At 40.3% G+C, this 21,247-nt stretch overlaps 1 protein-coding gene across 6 annotated transcripts in view; it reads right to left on the bottom strand.

Annotated features, from left to right (window-relative positions):
- The window catches only part of LOC149266788 (uncharacterized), a 507,359-nt gene that overhangs the window by 187,027 nt on the left and 299,085 nt on the right, over positions 1–21,247 (bottom strand). For all 6 annotated transcript variants that reach the window (XM_089430902.1, XM_089430881.1, XM_089430890.1 and 3 more), the window contains one exon: positions 10,006–10,126. In XM_089430902.1, the coding sequence (XP_089287028.1) occupies positions 10,006–10,126 (121 nt within the window). The remainder of the gene's footprint in view (positions 1–10,005; positions 10,127–21,247) is intronic.

Below are 21,247 nucleotides of genomic sequence, written 5' to 3' on the forward strand. Positions count from 1 at the left end.
GGGAAAGGTGAGAGAAATAAGCTTTGAAAGTGATCACCTATGGAGGATTAGCGCCTTGTACTTTGGGAGAGATGGAGTCAAGGAGAATTTATGGTTTGGAAAGAGTTCACCTAGTCAAGGAGGACTTGAGACAACTTCGCATGGCATTAGGGAATGAGAGCAGTTGCTTCAAGGAATTTATACTTCGATTTGCAATAATTGATGACATATCGAGATGTATTTATCACAAATTATCTCTAGGAACATTCACCCATTCATACATCGCCCATGACATGATGCAACAATATAAAATATCACAATTTCTACTAATTCGTATTGAAAAGAAGTAAATTTCGGACTTGTATAGCGAAAATCCCAACAACATTCATGTGACAAAGTAAATAACAAGAATAAGCATGAAAAGAACACTTACATGTACAAAAGGGTATAGCCAATCATCAAATTATACCAATAATGAAGCTCCAAGACACAATAGAGATATCCAAACATCAAAATTCATCCAAGGGGTGCCATGATGTGAAAATGGACTCCCAACATAGTAGACAAGGGGTTGGCCCCTTGTTTTCAAAGCAAGAACTTGTGGTGCTCCCACATGGGTGTGAGGACACAAGGACATCGTCATGGGTCTCCAAGTGGATCGAAAATGCCTGTAGACCATCTGTAAGGGCTAGGATGATGATGTAACTCCTCCCTTTGCAGTGGGAGACATCCTCTAGACCCCGAAACATTTTCCAAATGTATGGTGTAAGTGTGGAGTTGGCTGGGCATGTTGAACTAGGTGCATCATCCTCATCCAAAAGGTGGAACACGAGCAATCAATGAGTGGTACTAGGGATCCATGAAGTACTCTCAACTATCGTGGAGGCCCATGGCTCTCAATGCTCGCCCTACAAGTGTCAATGTGGCCCTCTAGAGGGTTAGGACCTCGTATAGGGAGACCAAGCCCCAAATGGAGACCCACCTGCAACCCTACATAAGATCCAATGTGTTCCCTTGCCCTCCAATACAACAAATCATTAAAATAATCAAGTAAAAGAGCTTATAAGTCATTGAATCAATGGGGCACTTCATGGTGGCATGCCCTTCCATAGTGGGTTCTAGCATGTACAAGTGTCTCCAAGCTCAATAAGGGGGTTAACCAAGGATCTTATTAGATGGTTTCATCATTTAAAGGGGGTAACATGTCCATGGTACATCCCTCAAGTGGTAGGTAGCAAATGATAAAGTGATGGAACAGATTGAGGATCGGGGGAATCATCCAGACCACATGTTATGGTACAAGGGTAGCTATGATAAACGGAGGCCCACGCCTGGGTATATGAGTGTAGGAGGGAGAAAATCGTGGTACATGACTTACCCCAACCTTTGGTTTTCCACTCTTCTTCATATGCCTTTTTCCTTTGATTGATTTGTCTTCATCACTGCTTGGGGCTCCAAGGGATGAGAGCATGTTGTGTGGTATATAGCAGTGAATCCCACCTTAAGGTGGGGCAATTCATCGCCCACCAGGGTTTGGGACAATCATGGGTTCCTTAATGATGGAAAGGGCTCATCGAGGCCCATAGGAACCAAGGTGATGGCCATGGGTAAGGGGTAGAGCTCATGTTTGGATTTTTCCTACGTGCTAAATTTGTATGTCTCGGCCATATCTTTCATTTTGTGATACATTTCCTATTGAGAGTGGCTAAATTATGTGTTTACTTTGCTTTTTAGCTACATCAACCTCTGGGCATCGTTCCAAGCCCAATTGAAGGTTTGCACAAGGGGAGGGGGACGCTAACCCTATGTGGACCCAGACGAGAAAAGAGATGAATGGGGCTAAAATGAATGGAAGTGATGTATATGGTGTCGAGAAGCGAGACCACGTAACCAAAATTGGGATTTCCCATATAGTGCCAACCCTAAAGCTAATGGCTAGCAAGGAGATCCCACGAGACTAGGACACAATGCCAATCACGAAATCAGGCAGTGGAAACAAGAGTACAAACCTAGCCCACTCTTTCCACCGAATCCCCTCACCAATCCATGCCCAAAAGTGCCCATGAGAGGTAAGGAAAATTACTTAACCATACCAATGAAAAGCCATACCTTTGGGGTCGAGAGGCCCACCTTCAAACATACAATCAAGACAAGTGGTGAAGGGACCACATGGCTAGCTCAGGTGGTAAAGACAATGACACATTTAGCTATCTGGTGGCTACAAGGGGTTGCTAGTTGTCGGCTAAGGACCATCGAGGAGAAAAAAGTTCTCTTATATACACTACCCACGTGTGGTGGGTAATAGTCCCAAACCTTTATATGGTCATTATCTTACAAAGCCTTAAGAAAGATCTTGTCTCCTTAGGAAGCCTTTGGTCTAGGAGTGTCCCTTGTGATTGAATAACCTTCCTCCTAGGTTTAGGTCTCCTCATAATCCTTTCTTCGAGAGCCATAAGCTTCTCTTTGAAGAAGTTGAGCCATTATTTGAGCCTCTCCTTTCAATGGGCTTTGGAAATCACATCATACCTTGCAATTGATCCTATCCTCCAAGTGATTTGCCTTATACCAGGACTCCTCCCATCACTGAAAGTCCGTAAAGAGAAGGGGACATTCACTGAGGTGATAGTGGATCTTTGTCCCATTCTTGTCATTTGGTCTAGTAGTTGTCCCTTAGGGACCCCTCGTAGGACCCTTGCTAGATGGTGTGGCAACAAGAACATCCTCCTCTGGGCCCTGGATCAGCTGTTAACCCTTCAAGAAGTGTTAAGCCAGTTGGGGGCATGTTGGCTCCAGGTGCACCATCCCATAAAACACATGAATGTATGGCAAAGTGCTGGAACATTGTGGACGTTGGAGCTACCCATGGTTGTGTGATGCTTTGTTGCAACTCGTAGACTCATGGCTCTCAATGCCTCACATGTGGGTGTCAATATGCTCCTCTGAAGGACTTGGGTCCCAATTAAGTTGCCCACGCCATGGTTGTGGAACAACCTAACAATTAGACACAATATCTATTGATTTGGGGTAGCATCGGATGTGCTCTAACAACGAAAATTGGTGGAGAGGATAAAGAACATGAGATCTCCAATACCCAGAAATGGTTTGTACAGATTCTAAACAGTTTAGGAGATATTAAAATAATTAATATTTTTAATGGAGTCCCTAAGTCTAAACTTAGGGAAAATAAAATATTAATGTGAATTAATATAAAACTATGTTAGAAGGGTCCAAAAGTCATGGATCAAGCCAGAGTTAATCTTAGCCATTGATTTGGGACTTAATCTCGGTTGTTGAATTGTCAACGAGAAAAGTATAAGAGGAGGCTTGAGGGTCACTTGGAAAACACACCGAGTTGATCAAGAATTCGATTTTCTGGGGCAAGGCTTGCTGAGGAAATCGAAGGAGTGATCGAAGTTGCAGTTGAGGGGCAGTGAATACAAAAGCAGAGAGGCAAAGAGGGTACCGAGAGCATCAACGTAGAAGCCAGGAGGGACGGATGCAAAGCTAGCTAGACGCCACGCAGAGACAGTCAGGGCCCACACAAAGGTAGCCAAGAGATGCGCAGTGCCAGAGAGAGCTAGCGTGGGTGACACAGAGGCTCTATAGGCTGATAGAGTGCCTCCAGAGGCTGACGCAGGGCGAGTTGGGGTGACGCTAGGCTGACACTACCTTAGTCTCGGAATACTCTCCCTTACTCTTCTTCTTTGGACACTGGGTCGCATAATGACCCAGCTCCCCACAGTGGAAACACTTGATCTTGGAGATATCCTTCTTCTTCCGCTTTTCCTGCTTTCCCTCAGATGTTAGGCCAACATCTTCCTCCTCCTGCTTGAGTTTGATCCCCTTGCTGCTACTACCCGTCTTCGACTACCGTCTAATCTCTTCCTGGTGAAGAGCCACCCACATCTTTTCCCAAGGTGGGAGAATCCCTCTGCCCAGTATACTCTGGACAAATACCTCCCAGTCTTCTGAGACAACATTCAGGGTTGTCCTCACCATCAACTCCTGATCCGGCGTGGCTTCTATAGCATTCAACTGATCTCAGATCTCATTTACTCCTCCAAGGAAGGTGTCAATCGGTTCTCCCTTCTTCGTCTGTTACGATCTCAACTGATTCTCAAGTAGCATTCTTCTCTGCACAGAAGTATGCTGGTACAATTTCTTGAGAGCCTCCCACATCTCATATGCCATTTCCTTCTGGGCAATATGTGGCACTACATGATCCTTGACCCTATCAAGGATGATGCTCTTGGCCCTCGCCATTGCCTCCTCGTACTTGTCATTATCATTGGGGTCGACTAGGATAGTTATTACCTTCAAGGTGAAGTTCTTGACATGATTCCTGTCAAGTACGGATAAGGTTCTGGCCTCCCAGACTGCGAAGTTCGACGCTTCATTTAATCTATCCTGGTCTCTTACTCCGTCTAGTGCCATGATGCTCCTCTACTTCCCTCATGGAAGTTCTCTGTTCGACTCCTCTGAGTCTCTACTTCCCGTCTGGAAGTTCTCTTCTGGACTCCCTTTAAGTCCTAATTTCCCTCCTGGAAATCCTTCTGCCATTGTCAAGATGCTCCCTACTCTGATCGTCTTGTGCAACCGCACCACTGATCCGGGTTCCTCGGCTAGAAACCCTTTGTAGAAACTCCTTTGGCCTTGCTCTGTCAAGTACTGTTCTGACTACAGTACCTCACCAGCTCCACTCTGCGATATTCCCACAGCCTTCTAAACCCCAGCAACCTGAAGGTGAGAGCTCCTAGGCTCTGCGCAATCCCAGCACCAGCAATTCAGCCTCCTCAGCCAACTGCGTCAGCCTTCCCAGCTACTGCGTGAGGCTCCCTTTGCCTCCTTAGCTTCTGCGCTACCTGTTCTCATCTCACCCTTGATGACACAGGCACTGCATCACCCTTCCGTTGTCGTTGATCTGCTAGAAACGACTTTCGTCATCTAGGGACAGCTGTTTTTTGCTGCTATTGCTCCACTCGGCTAATGTCCTTAGTCCTCCTGTGATCTGCAATCACGCTCTGATACCATGTTGAAGTTTCTAATTTTACTTAGCTACAAACCCTCCATGCACTTTATCTGATTTATTCCTACCTACTTGTTATTTTCCTTAACAAGTTATTTACAATGTAAATACTGAAAATAAACACTAGTGCATGCTCAACATATTATAGATCAGCAACTAAAAGAAACAAAAACAAACACACCATATGACACCACTATTTTTGGATTAATGTCCCCGGAAAAACCCAATGTGGGAAAACTGGTACAGCTATTTGAGGGTTTTCTTATTAAGCAATATCAGAGTACAATCTGGGTGCCGAAACTGGCCTACCCAACAGAGAATTTCCTTGGTAGTAATACCTCTCAGTTTCTGACAAATCACCTGCCTGAAACCCCGGATAATCCTTCTCGCAACTACTCAACACCAATCTACCCCAGCAACCCCAGCGTCAGCCCCTCTCTGCCCAGCGCTGGCCTTGCGTCACCCCGGATGGGTCTGCGTCAGCCTTAGGAGGCCCTATGTCAACCCTCTGGCCCTCCACGTCAGCAACGCTAACCTCTCTAAGGCTTTGCGCAGTTCCCAGCTACCTCTGCGTGGCCCATAGGGTCTTCAAATTTTTCTTTTCAAGATACAATGTGCCCATAGGGTCTTCAATATATGACAATGACTCTTAAACCTAGGACAAACCCTAGAATCACTCAATGGGTGCTTGACCTATAAAATAAAAGAACTTGAGCATGAAACCCATGCTTCATTAATAATAATTTCTTTTCATTTTATAAATTACAACAATGCATTTCATATTATGAAGACCGAACCTACTTACACATTTTTCAACATGGTTGGCACACCAATAACACCACTTGTCTTCAACAAACGAAGGTTGTCATAGTTCAAATGTCCAAATCTAGCATGCCATAATACACTAGATGGAAGTGTACCTTCATCATAGTGAGAACTGTATGAAAAGTTTTGTGCATAAGCAGAGGTTCCTTGCAGCTTTAGGAGTCTTTCTTCTTCTATCCAAGTCATGACAAGTGAGTCGTCTAATGTTTTTCTAACCTCAACCTTGCCACCAAATATGGGAATGGAGTGTCATTGGTGGCAGATGTGAACCAAGAACAACAAGTTTCTCCTCAAATCTGGGAGGTAGTAAACATCATGTAGAAGAAAGTCTGGAATACCAGGGAGTTTGAGCCTGATGTTGCCAAGCCCTAATGCCTTGAGTTTTGACTTATCTGCAAAGTAGATTGCTCCATCAACATTGCCAGTGAATTATTCAAAGAAAACTCTTCTAAAAGTCATGTGGCAAGTCGTTGTGGGCTTGATTCGACAATGGCTTCTATTTTATTGACCCAAACAACAACTCCCTTATTGTCTTTACCATCATACTTGGGTAGCTCATTTTTAATTGGTTGATTGTCCTTCCCTGGAATTTTTGTATGGTATTGACTATCTATGAAGTGTATTTGCGGAATCTCATTATTTGGGGGATCTTCGCTATTTTGAGATTTGGGACTTTGTATTAGCTCTTGAGAATTTAAGGGATTTACAAAATATGAGTTCACCCCTCCTACTAGCTATTCCATTCTTTCTTCTTGTTCCTTAAGTCTATGAGTTGCTTCATGTTTGTCTACCTCTCTCAATTTTAAGAAGGCTCGCCAACAATAATCAAAATCTCTGCTTTGATGGCTCTGCATTCCTGGCAACATTTTTTCAATATTGTTTATTTTACTGATATCTGCCGCTAATTACTTCTAGGTTTCAATTATCTCCTTCTATCCTTCTCCTAACTCTATTTGCTTCTTTTCAACGTTGTCGAGACGATGGCATACTGTTAAAATTGACAACTAGAGCCAAATTCCACTTTGGACAACTCAGTTGATGAACATAATTACTGCATTAAATTCCTCTCTTTGAGAGGAACAAAATCAACCTAAAGATCGTCAAATTTGGATAAGGAGAAGTAAGTTTTTTAATTTATATTCCATCACATGTAAAATATTAAGGTCGGCCTCACCTTATGTCGACTCATCATAACCAATAGTTACGTCTCTTGACACCCATCAAATACTATAAACAGAAGAGTCCTCCATCCATATTTGGTATCATCATATCTCATTCTTCTTTCTGAAATAGTCGCAGAAGAAGGCAGACTCCAACGAAGATGATAAGGGCAAGGATAGCATCATCAAAAGTCTCCTTCATGGGCCATATTCCACAGGCTAGTGACTGAGGCTATTTGGGCTATTTTATAACTTGATCTAGGGCTTTTATCCTCCATTACAGATCTGAATTTAGAGCAGAGGATTTCACACTGTTTAAGGGCTGATTTATATTATGCTGAACATGATTCTCATGGATGATCCCTTCTAGAAACAAGCCGCACTTGATAGGGCCACCTTCATCCACACCTCAAGCCTTGATCCTCAGTTTAGGAGACCGTGTAAGGAGGTCATTGTCTGTCATACTTAAACAGTGAGTAGTATGGTTCATTCTTGAAGCCTAGAAAATTATTAAAGGCCTGTGTGTTGATGGAGGGACTATATGAAGGGAGGTCGCAGTCAAATCTAAGGTCTGCTTGGTGTGAACAAGGTGCCTTGAGCAGATTGTGTTTTGCCCTAACCAGTATTCAGTATTTCAGAGAAGATGTCTCCAACCTATGTTGCACCAGAATTTCAGATTGTCTGGACCTAAAGGCAATATTGTTAGACATTCTATTGGCAAGTCAATTTTATTGTACTCTCTCTGTATGCTGAACATTTGACATTTATAATAAGAAGAATTGCTAAAGGGTTTTCCGGTTCCCCATCTTGGGGTTTTTCCCTGGCTTGAGCCATATACTTTTGTTCTTTTGTCTTGGCTAGTCTTCCGCTTTTATTGCTTATGTTCTTTCTTCAGTTACAAGAAATATGATAAGAAATGGAAAATTGAATGGGCTAATATGGATCTCTGTGTAACTGTCCTAAGCAAAGAGCATGTTCAAAATTTAACACATACACTATCGAGTTCTTCTCAGTATTTATTTACGTCAGCTTCATCATTATTCCCTACCTTAGATCTGGTTTTTCTCTTGGCTGAACCCACCTTTTTTAATTAATAATTAATAATTTAATTATTTAATTATATATATAATAGCTAATAATAAGAAACATTTTATTATATATAATTATATAATTAAATTATATTATTAATTAAACTATATAATTAATTTATATAGCTTAATTAATAAACTATATATATATATATATAACTTCTAACTATATATTATATAACTTAAATTAAACTACTTATTAACTTAATTAAATTAATGGCAAGGGACAAGGGTGATGACCGTACGAATGTCATGGTCAGGGTGGTTTGTTGGGCAAGGTGGACTGAATGTTGGACGCAGCGTGACATTTGGACTGAGGTAAGAAAGATGGCGAGGATAGCAGGGAACACCGGATTATTGGCAGGAATGACATTTGAGCCTTGAGGTAAGGCGGTGGATAGGACTGTGACCACACAGATAATTATGAGGGCCAAAGTCCAGAAGAAAACAGCTGGCAAGAGGATGTGTGACAGAAGGATGCAACGAGGGCACGATGCAAGGGACCGACAAGGGGGGCGAAGACGTTAAGGTTGCGGAGAACGGGAGTGTAACAGGTCAACAACAAAATAGTGAGGCGCGGAACAGCACCTCAAACGTCAATGCAGTGACGTACGAACGGCCTGTGCAGCAATAGAGTGATCGAGGATTGAGTGCTCTGATACCACTATTGAAAATAAACTCGAGTATGCAAAATATTTATATATATAAATGTATAAACTTTATTTTTTTATTGAATAAAAATGATGATCATTACATGCCTTCGTGATGGTGCACCAAAATAGGCATTGACTGGTCACGAAGGTTTGAATGGTCATGTCTAATTAAGTTTTCCCTTCATCACTAATAATTTGGTATTAATTTTTATTATTGTTTATTAATTATTTATTATTTATTGAACTGATTGTTAACTAATAAAAATAATAACTAAGTCAATCGTACCCCATATGGTTGTCACCATACAATAAGTGGCACCTGGTCAATTAATAGACAGGTGGGGACAGGGGGCAAGTGCAACAGGCAAGTAGGGTTGGGGTATGGCGGTGAAATATGACAGAAGAGGGTGACACAGAAAAATAGGTGGTGTCTATTTAACACAGGTCAAGACCTTGGGACAATACGATGGCAATGTAGTACGGCATGGAGATGTACAACAGTGATGATGCAAGGGTGTATGGAGGTGACGGTGCAAGGGTGTACGACAGAGGTGTGACTATGTAGAGATGTACAGCAGTGTGACAACGAACAACAGCAACATGGAATTGTATAGCAGTTACAATAGTAGTAGACTGCACTTTGTGAATTTCTATAGCACAGAAAGCAAGAACGATACAGAAATTGCATGGATGCAGTATGGCAACAGCTAGTGGTGAGACCAAAGTTTATTGGCTCTGATACCAATGTAATAAACATTCATGTTTATTCTTGAAGACAGAATTATTTTGTAGATGAATAAATGAATTGATTGATAAAATGATTAATAGGGTGATGATATTGCAAAGGGGACCCCCTTTCTAAATACCTAGATGGGGTGCCTTTCATACTAATGGATGTGTCTTTTTGATTAAGACACATTCTTTCATTAACTAATTAACATATCATTTATTATTTTATTATGTTTATAATACACATCATATCTTTTAATGTAGAAGTACGTGAACATAATTGAATATCATAAAGAAATGATAAAAGTAAAAAAGAGAACTAAAGGATTCACACAGAAAAACATACACTAAAGGCATAACTTGAGATCTAAAATATATTTTAAAAAGTAACTAGAATATTGCAGAAAATAGCACTTAATGAATGGTATATACTATATTTCCATTAATCTATTGAAATCCAAAACATATCCATCAACGCTTAGTCACCTAACAAAATAAATCTATTCACATCCATCTCACAAGTATTATTCTAATATGCAAGTTACCAGCTATGCATCGATCAATCCATCGAAGTGTACGATACATTGCCTCCTCAACTCTGGGTCCAGTTATAGTGGTTTTCACAACATCATCAAGGGCCATGATTATGTCCGCTCCAATTTTATTCTGCATGAGATAACTATATTAGTATTTGATACATGGATGATGGAACATTATGGTTAAAGTTGTTTAATATTACATTAATTTCTCAAAACAACACAACTGAATTTTCAAAACTGATAATAAAGAAATATATATAGAAAGGACAAGAAAAATGATCTTTATGTTGACACTAGAGCCAGACAGGCACCGTTGGTTTTAACCCATGGGAAGCGAACATGCTTTCCTATCCATGATGGGGTGGAGGAAACATGGGTTAGATGTGAGTAAATCAATACTATAATCCTAAGTTGATCACAAGTGAAAATGTAGAGAACCAAATTCTATGCTCCTACTAAAGCTAGAAAACTCTCAAAAGAAACTAGTAGTAAAATGCAAGTTGCAACAACATGCAATGGCATGTGGTTGTCTACAGAGAACATGGGTTAAGACTTATAATATTGCATCAACAACAATTTAGAGCATTTGAAACACAATGCTGGCAACAATGGAATTCAAAAACAGTAGATAATAAAGCAAAACAAAAAATACACTAGTTGCAAAAACTGTCAAATAGAACAAGATTAATAAAACAAACTGCTGCAGTAGCACATAGACAGAGATCTTTCTTGAGAACATATGGAAAGTTGGAAACAAACCACTGTCCCATGGGGACACGTCCCCAATGTTTCCAACACTACTAGCACAGGTGGGAGCCTGGGGAAACATTTCCCCACATCCTCCTTTTAGGAAACATGGGGAAACACAGGGGGAAACATTTCCCCAGTGTGATGGATGAGTTCCCCCAAAAGGGGGTCTTCTGGGAGGCCATCCCATAAAGGGGGTGCTTCTACGTATAGCCCCATGAAAGGTGGACTTTTTGGCACCCCCCCAGAAAAAGGTGCTTCTATGCATCTCTCCCAGAAATAGGCTGATTTTGGGAATATCTCCCAAAATTTTGCCTATAAAGGCTAAGACAATGAAAAAATAAAAAGCAATAATTATAATTAAAAATAAATAAAAGAAAAACAACACTATGCTAAAAACCTAACTCACTTTCACTTTTATTTACCTTCACTTTCACTCCTAGATGCTCATTTTAATTTCAATGTACACTGTCGATTGTTAGTTTTCAGTTTTAACTTTTGCATCTTGATGCTTGACACTGATGAGCTCAAACCAAGTCTTTGACTCTTCACTCTTTACTATTTTGAATTTGAGTAATTTCAATTTACTATTTAAGAATTTAGTATCTCCTACTTTTCTTAGCATTAATTAGATTTTACTTTTTAGAATGATGAATTTAAATTAATCTTTCAATATTTTACTATTTGTGTTTCATTTATGGTTTATGAATCAATGTATTCATTACAGAATCTAGATCTGAATCACGTTTATATCATTGACAAATTTGAATTGAATACTATTTCATTGTTTACTATTTAGTACCTACATTGCACGATGATGAATTTGCATAGGATGAATTGTTATTATTGGGATTTTGTTATTTGTATTTTTATGTTTATACTTTTAGAGATGAGGTCCCCTATGCTAGGGAGCCCAATGTCCACCCAACCCCCCTCAGCTTCCCTAAAATTTGGGGGTGCTTCCACATGCTCCTCCTTCTGCACTCCCCCATCCCAGAAATTTGGTGGAAAATTGAAGTCAACCTAAGAAAATTTGAAGAGTAGTACAGGCAATACAATTAGCCAAAAAGGTCTCTCAACACTATCTTCAACAAACTATTCAAACGTCAAGCTTTTCTCCAAGGTTGGGCCTATTATAATTTCCTCCCAGTTTACCTTCATGGCTTTTTGCATGTGAAAAAGGTAAGTTTGCATGCATACAATGTCTTTAGCATTTCACCAGAAAGCAAGGTTCCTATTGCCACTTGTGAGTTTAATTTAGCAGCTCCCAAGTAACAAGGTTCCTATCACCACTAATGGGCTTATTTTAGTATAATTCCCAATTAACTCACACTCAACAACTAAAATAAAGTATCAAGGACTACATAAAGTGCAAATGACTAGTAACACATCGTGTTGTAAAGAACAAAAATATTAGATTTAAAATGTCTATGCAAACCTTGAAAAGTGATCTAGATGGTATTGATTTTGAAAGAAGGAATATAGCAGTGTTGATAATATCGGTATCGGGAAAATATCGGCGAGGGTCCAGAAAATATCTTATCGGCAATATCGGCGAAAATATCGGCAAATATCGGCAAGCATAAAAAATGCATAATATATTCAGATTTTTCAGATTTTTAACATATAAAGCAATAACAACATGAAATAAACACATTGGCACATAAATATGAAGAAAACACTAATATATATGATGTCAAATAGAAATGATACATCAAAGGCGATAACAAATCCTACTGATCCCTAATAATTGTCCACTCAAGGACTCAAATGTGGAGAACCAATACAAAATAACATCACATATATAAAAGTATCTCATCATCATGAGTTATATGTAGCATAACAAATAAAAATAGCAACTATCTATCTGAAATCACTGCCTTCTCCCCCTTTTACGGGAAAACATGATGGGTTGTTTGCCAGGCTTGCCCCTAGTAGTAGGAGGCCCTGACCTTGCCTCTGCACCTAATGTCAAATAATGAGTGCTAGGTATGGGGCTATGCTCTCCTATATCTATAGCAGATGGTGTTGATGCCGATGCTCCCGTAATGTCCTCCTCCTCCTCCTGCTCCTCTGACTCCGAGTCCTCCTCTTGCTGCCCTTGCTCTAATGGATCATCTGCCACTGGCTCTAACCATGAAGGTGACTCCTCCAAGAGGGGCTCCTCAGACTCCACCCTCCACGGAGACAATACATCAATATTGTCTAAGCTAAGTCACATGACACGAGGACACGAGACACGGAGGACATGTAAATACGAGTATTCAATACGAAACACAACGACCTGGAAACAAGACACGGGGGACACATTTTATATATATATATATAGACCGAAATATAGTTTTTTATCCATATTAAATTGCAGGTTGCAACCTATCTAATCAAATTAAAATATAATTACTTCTCAAAGTTCATAGTTCACTTTAAAAAATAAATAGAATCAAAATTTACTATTTAGAAATTAGAATGTGATATGCTTGGTCTTGATTCTTGAATATTCAATGTTCATTGTTCATGTACAACTTACAAGCACATAAGAAAATAACTAAAGTCTAATCCTATTGATTTCCTCTGCCCCTCTTGTGAGAAAATGCCACAGCTTTCCCTTTCCCTCTAGATGTAGATGTTGGTGCTGGTGGAGTTGGCAGTGGAGTTTGTTATGCTCTAGAAGCTGAAGAACTAGAAGTAGGAGCTATAGGAGGTAGATCACGTCCTCTACTGGTGGCAGGGGTAGCCTGGGCAAGTGGTGTCACCTGGAAACATTACAATCTCCCAATCCTGAAATCCTAAAAAATTGACAAGTCTGCTGCATTTTGAATGAAATCTAAAATTCTACTTTCTCCATATGAAATCCAATGAGGCCGGAACCACTCTCAAACATCCTGAGTCATTTCATGGTAATGTTAAAAATTTAAGTAAAAGGATGAAAATGAAGATTAAGGAGAATGTCACTTTTACTTTAAGAATTTAACATTACCATGAATACCATATCAATACTAGGGCCTAGAACGCTCAAACCCTCCTTGGCAGAAACCACATAGCTCTCCCCTTCCTTCTCCAGCAACAAAAAATGAAAATGATATGAAAAAAAACCAAAATCTGATTTTTATAGGCCATGCGGAAAAATTTTACAGTCACTGGGCGATATTTTCGATCATTGCGCGATATTTTCGGAAATATCGGCGATATTTCGGAAATATCGCGATATGAAATATCGCCGAAAATATCGCGATATTTTGTCGGCGATATTTCGGCTCACCGAAAATATCGCGATATTTCCGAATATCGCCGATATTTCGGCGATATTATCAACACTGGAATATAGTCATCATACTTTAGAGTTGATTGCAGCAGCTAATCCTACGGCTTAGTCTCGATGTCGGTACATCATAGTTTCAAATCTCCTTGCTTCAGTTGGCATTACGTTGGACAGCATCCTTCATTTAGATACTCCGTGTGTGCACCTAACCACCTCTTACCATCCAAACAAGAGCTAAATACAATCATCTGTGAGGATATCTATACGAAACATGTACAAGTCACTTGGATAAACCCTCAAGATGGTTTACGTCCAAAGTCGACCTTCTATGTTGAGCACTTTTGTAATATTCCAAATTTTGTGAGTGCAAAAATTGCTAAGGGGTTTTGCCCAATTTTGATAAAAAGGGGACAAATCTTATTTTTATTAGAAAAGTGCAGCAAAATAATATTTTATGGGAAGAAGGCAGAAAATATGATTTTATTAAAACGGCGGCAAAAGCCACTAAGTGGAAAATACCCTCCACCAGTAAAATAATATTAAAAAGGAGTCTAGAAGCATGGGGAGAAATTATAAAAGGAGGATGGACTCATTTGTTGATTATATTTTGTCTATCTATCTTAAGAACTTGAATTATCTTGTAGTTGTTGAGCACATGAACCACAGTGTTGTTTAGCACAGGAGTTCCAGGCGGAATTTTGTTGAAGAATCTAGGGCAATTAGGTGTAGTGTGATTCTTCTTTGACTTGATAACAATTTGTGGAGTCATTTTACTTTTCTTGTTAGCTTAATATTCTTCTTATTATTATTAATGCATGTGTGTGTACTTCATCAAACTACTACCAAAAACATAGGAACAAGAACACACGATATTAGCTCTCTGCCAAGGCCAAAACCTCTCTTCTCTTGAGAGGAAAACCCTTTAGTAAGTTTCTCTTATTGAAGCTTCTTATTGATAAATACCAAACCCTATACCCTTGACTAGGATATCCTCCAAGCACAAGTCAAGTCTTTCCTCTTTTCTGCACTATGTTTCCTGGCACATGGACTTCCTCCTTCCAACACTTTGCTCCCCAACACTTCTTCGTTTTCTTCACTGCTTTGTCTAGGGATAGACCTTGGCTATGTTAACTTCTTGATAAGATATTATTCTTGCTTCCTTCAAGACGTTCTTCACTTAAGGAGACACCCTTCTCGAGACTCTTCTTGAAGTATAGGTGTATGACTGTACAGTTGCCCTAGTTTTCCCACGTGTGGTATGTACCAATGTTGCACGAAGCGGGGACGTGTTTTGGAAGCGGGGACGCGGAAGCGTCATTTTCCAAAAATCTGGGAAGCGAAGCGTCTGTGGAAGCGTCTGCTATATATATATAAATATATATATATATATATATATATATATATATATATATATATATATATATATATATATATTTGCATTTATACTCTAAACAAACATCCCAAATAGGCGGAAGCGTCCAAAACAGGCAGAAGCGTCCAGGAAGCGTCTAGGAAGTGTCTAGGAAGCGTCCAGGAAGCGTCTAGGAAGTGTCTAGGAAGCGTCCAGGAAGCGTCCAAAACAGGCGGAAGCGTCCAAAATAGGCCGAAGCGCGCTTCCGGGGACGCTTCCTAGACGCATCCGCACGGGATGCGCTTCAGGCCTCAGAACCACTTGGGGGGGGGATGCTTCCTGCAACATTGGTATGTACCCTAGAGAATTAGGGTCCCTTTCCTTCGCTAGAGAGATAGGCTTCTTTGCTTTACTTGGGAGGCCTTGGAGGCCTAGTTTCAAGCCCAAACAATACTAGTTTATGGATTGTTTGTCCCTGTTGTCATATCCACATACTTGAGCTTCCTTTCTTCGCACGTGTGACTATTTCTAGCCCTAGAAACAATCCTCTTCACTTCGCTTCTCCTTCTCCTTCCTTCGTTGCACTAGGAGACCTCTTCTTCGTCCTTCGTTACCCTTTCTTTAGCCTCCTTTCTTCGCAGATTTCGGAGATGCTTCATTGACGTTGAGAAGGAGTGGACAACCTCTATATATAGAGGATTGTCCCTCCTTTAGGTCAACATGAGGCCGACTTACTGTCCTTAGGCCGACTTGACTATTTCTTCATTATTTTTCTACTTGAAGGCTTTCATTGCAAGGAGATGACTTTGACTTTGCTTGGAGGTATTCCTTTGATCTTTATACCATTTTATACATAATGTAACATGCCCTCAAAGGGTCTTACATAAATACATTAATTTTTTGACTTCCTAGAAGCACTTAAACATGTGCTTGACCTACTTCAATGAGCAAGAAACTCATTGAAAAATATTATAAAATAATTTCTTTTCTTGAATAAATACAAAGATCAAAGATACATTTATGAAGACTGAACCTAGTTACACTTTCTTCAACACTCCCTCTTAACTAGGGAGGTATTCATAAATCATTACAAGGTATTTGGCTATTTTTCAATCTCGAAGAATTCACATAAGATAAATCGGATTTGCAATCCATCTGTTATAGCATCATATCAATCAGCGTTGTTATAATGGAAGGCCTTGACTAACAGCTCCATCTCATCATAAGACCATGAGCTGCAATGCTGGTGAGACCAATGATTGATAGACACCTTCATCATTGTCTCTCAAGGTACATACCCACCCGGGTTTTCACTGAGTATGACCTTCTAGGACTATTCTTATCTTGGGTTCCCAACCCTCAAAGAATATCAGTCCTCTTGCCTACTCTTGTCTTGGATGTCCTACACATCCTCAAGAGTATAGGATGCCAGAGGATTACCCAATCCTCCCATTCCTTCTTTCCAAGTGAAGACAAGAATGTTGTGTCTATCAAGTTCCTTTGTAATTGGGAACTTGTTATAACTCGCTCTTAGCTAGGGACTTTTCCATTCATCAACAATTTTTCTTTGTGGGTTCTCCGGCTGCTTGATCTGCTTCCTTCCTTTGATGTCGTGAAGTCTTTGTTCGAACTTCTTCTTGGTAAGGCACCATCCATTGATCACTTTCCTTCCTTCCTTCCTAGTCATGTCATTGCTTCCTTTGTGGAAAGTGGCTTTCTTGTCATATATCAGGTTCTCTTGTCATCTGATTATTCCTTGTTGTTGTCACACAAAGTATCTAGCCACCACAACAATGCTCACTCTAATCCTTACTCACTTCGTTTAGACTCTCTCCTAGATAAGTCAAGGGGGGTAGTCCCTACGGTGAATGGATGAGGCTCTAGGAGATTTTAAGGATGAACAACTTGATAAATTTAAAATAAGTCTCAGTCAATTGAGATGGATAGACACAATCACAAGATAAAAATGACTACAGACCAGTGCCTTTAATATGATTTAACCAAAGACTAAATAAATGAAAAGTCACCCAGAGCAATTTATAATGTGGCAAAGCGACGATCATTAACAATTAAACTTAAAATGCTCAAAACTTTAACATGCAAGATAATCCAGCAAAATTATCTTTCTCCAACAGTCAATATGATTTAGAACATTTATCACACTTTGACCATAGAAAAATCATGAGAATTGCATTTCATCACCAAATAACACCAAATAACTTTAAATTAGAATTTTAATTATTCCTTAGGAAATTAGTTGAATGAAGAAATCAAAATATTTTAATATGACAAAGTAAATCAAAAGGGTTAATAAATTGAAATTTTAATGGGCCATAGGCCACATTAAAATTCTTAATGTGAAAGTGCAAATCCTCTTTTAATTTAATTCCTTAGTCACCGGGAAAAAAATAAATAAATAAATAAAATAAAATAAATAGATTTTTTTAAATGTTTTAGATTTTTTTTTTTAATGTTTTAGATTTTTAATATTTTTAGAATTTTAAATCAAAGATACAAAAAAGGGGAAAAATCAAATGTCAAAGATTAATTTAAAAAAAAAAAAAATAGATTTTTAATTTTTTAGATTTTTGAAACTTTTATATTTTTTAATCAAAATCAAATCATAAATTAAAAAAAAAAAAATGAAATGAAATCGAATCAAAATAAAAGTCAAAACAAAATCAATTTTTTTTAAATTTTAATGAATCTAACTAAAGTTTTGTTTAAATGAAATCGAAAATTTAAAAAGAAAGAACTAAACCTAAACCCTAATGAAATATAACAAATAAAAATAAAAAGAACTAACCTAATGTATATACATACAAATAAAAAATAATCGAATGTTTCATATTTGTTGTGCAGGTTAACGATGGTGAGGGCAGTGATGGCGGAGGAGAATAAACGCAGCGATAGGATGCCGAGTGTTACGCCCCTACCCTGACAGTAGTCTTTCAACCGCACAAAGGGGGGTGAGGCACCACCACCCGTTTTCATTTTAACAATACTCACAAGTGTAGACTACGCCTAACATTCCATACTTAGTTTATTTTTCACTTTTCTAAGTATAACATTCATATACACAGCGGAAACATTCAATTATTCTTCTTTCATCATTATTACCATTTACACATATGCACAATAGATAATTAACGGGAGGGGCAACTCCTTGAAATATGAGTTTGCTCGATGATAATAACAATCTTTCATAAAATACAATTACAGTCTTTGTCAGAGAACCCCAACTTCTCTTCAGCAATTTCTGTCAAAATGTACAACTCGGCCTGCACCGTGTAGCCTTGCCTGAACCACCGTTCAGAGTACCCACCGGCTTTACCACCCATCGCACCGTTTAGCAAAACTCATTCAAACGCACTTCGTTCAGCCTCCATTCAGAACTCGTTCGGCCACCTGTTCAGAAATCATTCGAAAAACCGTTCAGAACAGTGGTTCAGGATTTCGTTCAGAACCGCCGTTTAGAACCACCGTTCAGGAAATTGTTCAGGATTTCGTTTAGAACCGTCGTTCAGAGAACCGTTCAGGAAATCGTTCAAGATTTCATTCAGAACCGCCGTTCAGGAAATCGTTCAGGATTTCGTTCAGCCTTCGTTCAGCGTCCGTCCAAAACTCATGCGAACAGTCATTCAGGAATTCCGTGTGAACAGTCGTTCAAGAATGTTGTTAAAAATTCGTTCAAGAATTGCGTGCGAACAGTCATTCAAGAATGTCGTTCAAAAAGTCGTTCAGGAATTTCGTGCGAACAGTCGTTCACGAATTCCGTTTAGAAAACTCGTTCGATCGCTCGTTCGCCCAACCATTCAGTCGCCCGTTTCTGCACTTCGTTTCCTCCGTTCAGTGCTGCGGTCAAGAGCTGCCTGCACCTTCTCCACGTCCACCCTTGGCTCGCCCTCCTCTTGAGCTCGCACTTATGAACTTGAGAACTTGTTGTTTTGTCCATCCAAACGTCCGCCTATATATATGCCCCGTCGTGGATAGTTCATGGGTCCGCCTGCCTAGGCCGACCTCCTAGTTTAGCCAAATGCGCCCCCAACTCACATCAGCTCGCCCATGTCACCGCCCCGCTAAGTCCACATGTGCGATATAAGTTCGCACACTTAGCCGAATTTCAGTTTTCGACCTCTGTTGGCTCGTCGTGCTCGTGCTCCGGGCGCCTTTAACCAACCACCCCATCTCGTCGCGCTCGTGCTCCGGGCGCCTTTAACCAACCACCCCATCTCGTCGCGCTCGTGCTCCGGGCGCCTTTAACCAACCGCCCCATCTCGTCGTGCTCGTGCTCCGGGCGCCTTTAACCAACCGCCCCAGCTCGTCGCACTTCACCAACTCATCCCATCATGGCAACCTTTCGTCGCAACCGACTCACCCGCTCATCGACTCGTCACACGTTCAACTCATCGTGTTTAACCGGGAGCGCCCCCACCCAACTCGTTGCACGCCAACCGTCGATTCGTGGGCTTGAAATACTCCCCCACTCTAAATGGTTGTTGTCCCCGATAACACCATCATACGACATCGCAAAATGTCGCTAGCTCCAACATCCAAAATGTCCATGTTGCCCGCCTCTACTCCGTCATTGCATAAACCATAAAGGCTCATGTCTCCATGAATCGAAAAGTCTCCTCAATCCATGATCATCAACCACCCCCATCGCAATCTCCACATGCTGTCCCACTGTGGAAGGCTGGTCCCTCCAACTCAAGCTACATGCTTACTGCAACATATCATGTCAACCCCATCATGTATCGTCATCGTGTGAACTGCTGCCATGATACTCCAACACAACTCAAGCATACCTCGGTACACTACTAGCACCCATGAATCGAACTAGTTGGGTAGCTAATCCAACTATCGCGTCCAAACCATGAGAATGAACCTCCTCATGCCATCATCGATCATTTCTCTCAGCATCCTATCACAACATCAACTCGATCAAGAATCCATCTCCATCTCCATCAAAATGTAAGCCATGCCCAGGTCCATGAAGTAGCCCCCATCTCATCTGCAACATGTTGTCCATGATGTTGGTGTCAATGTGTTGCATGTCAATCAGTCTCATCTATCCCAACATCATCATCCATATATGTGTAAGATCCATCTCCTCAAAATGAAGAGATCCTCTCATCAAACCGACTCTTGATGTGCCACATCTAAGTCCATGAAGCAACCCTCATCATATCTGTAATGTGCCATCCCTCAAGTTTGCCAATGAAACAAATATACACCTCTCTCATCATCCATGTGCTACCCATGATCATAGACCAATCAGCTCCCATGTATTAAAGTGGTTAAGTCTCGGCTCAACCCATGCCTAAGTGTTGCGACCAAGGCATCATTATCGCTGCAACTCCATCACTCCAAAGTGTCTCATATCGATCCTCCACATCAAGTCACTCTCTCAAGCACATCCCATAAATGTACTCAAAAGTATGCACCCCATACTGCATCAAAGTCCCTGACCTTAGCTCCTCAATGCATCAGATCCTCCAAGTCCACTATCATATGAAGTCCCTAAAAGTTACAACCCCATGTTATCATGAGCTTAATGAGTCATCTCCAACCAACATCCTAGCAAGCATACATGTCACAACCCCAAAGGTCTCTACAAGATGCCTCAGCTCTCCATGTAGTAGGAATGCTCCATAGTCTACTCACAACTCCACCAAGTCCATGGCCTTGTTGTACCAAGTGCACAACATCCCCATAGGCTCATAAGTAAAAGGCCTCCATGTCACATTAGCAAATCCATCTGCACAACATCCTTGCCTTGGCACTCCTCGTTGGATGCCCATAAGTGACACCTTTATAAGTGCTCCTACATAATGTCCCTACATAAGACTGCCATGCTCCATATCTCCAACTTGATGTCCATGACTCAA

The sequence above is a fragment of the Pinus tabuliformis genome, chromosome 6, assembly GCF_031772625.1.
Source record: "Pinus tabuliformis cultivar Carrire ecotype Pingquan chromosome 6, CPIR1, whole genome shotgun sequence".
NCBI lineage: Eukaryota > Viridiplantae > Streptophyta > Pinopsida > Pinales > Pinaceae > Pinus > Pinus tabuliformis.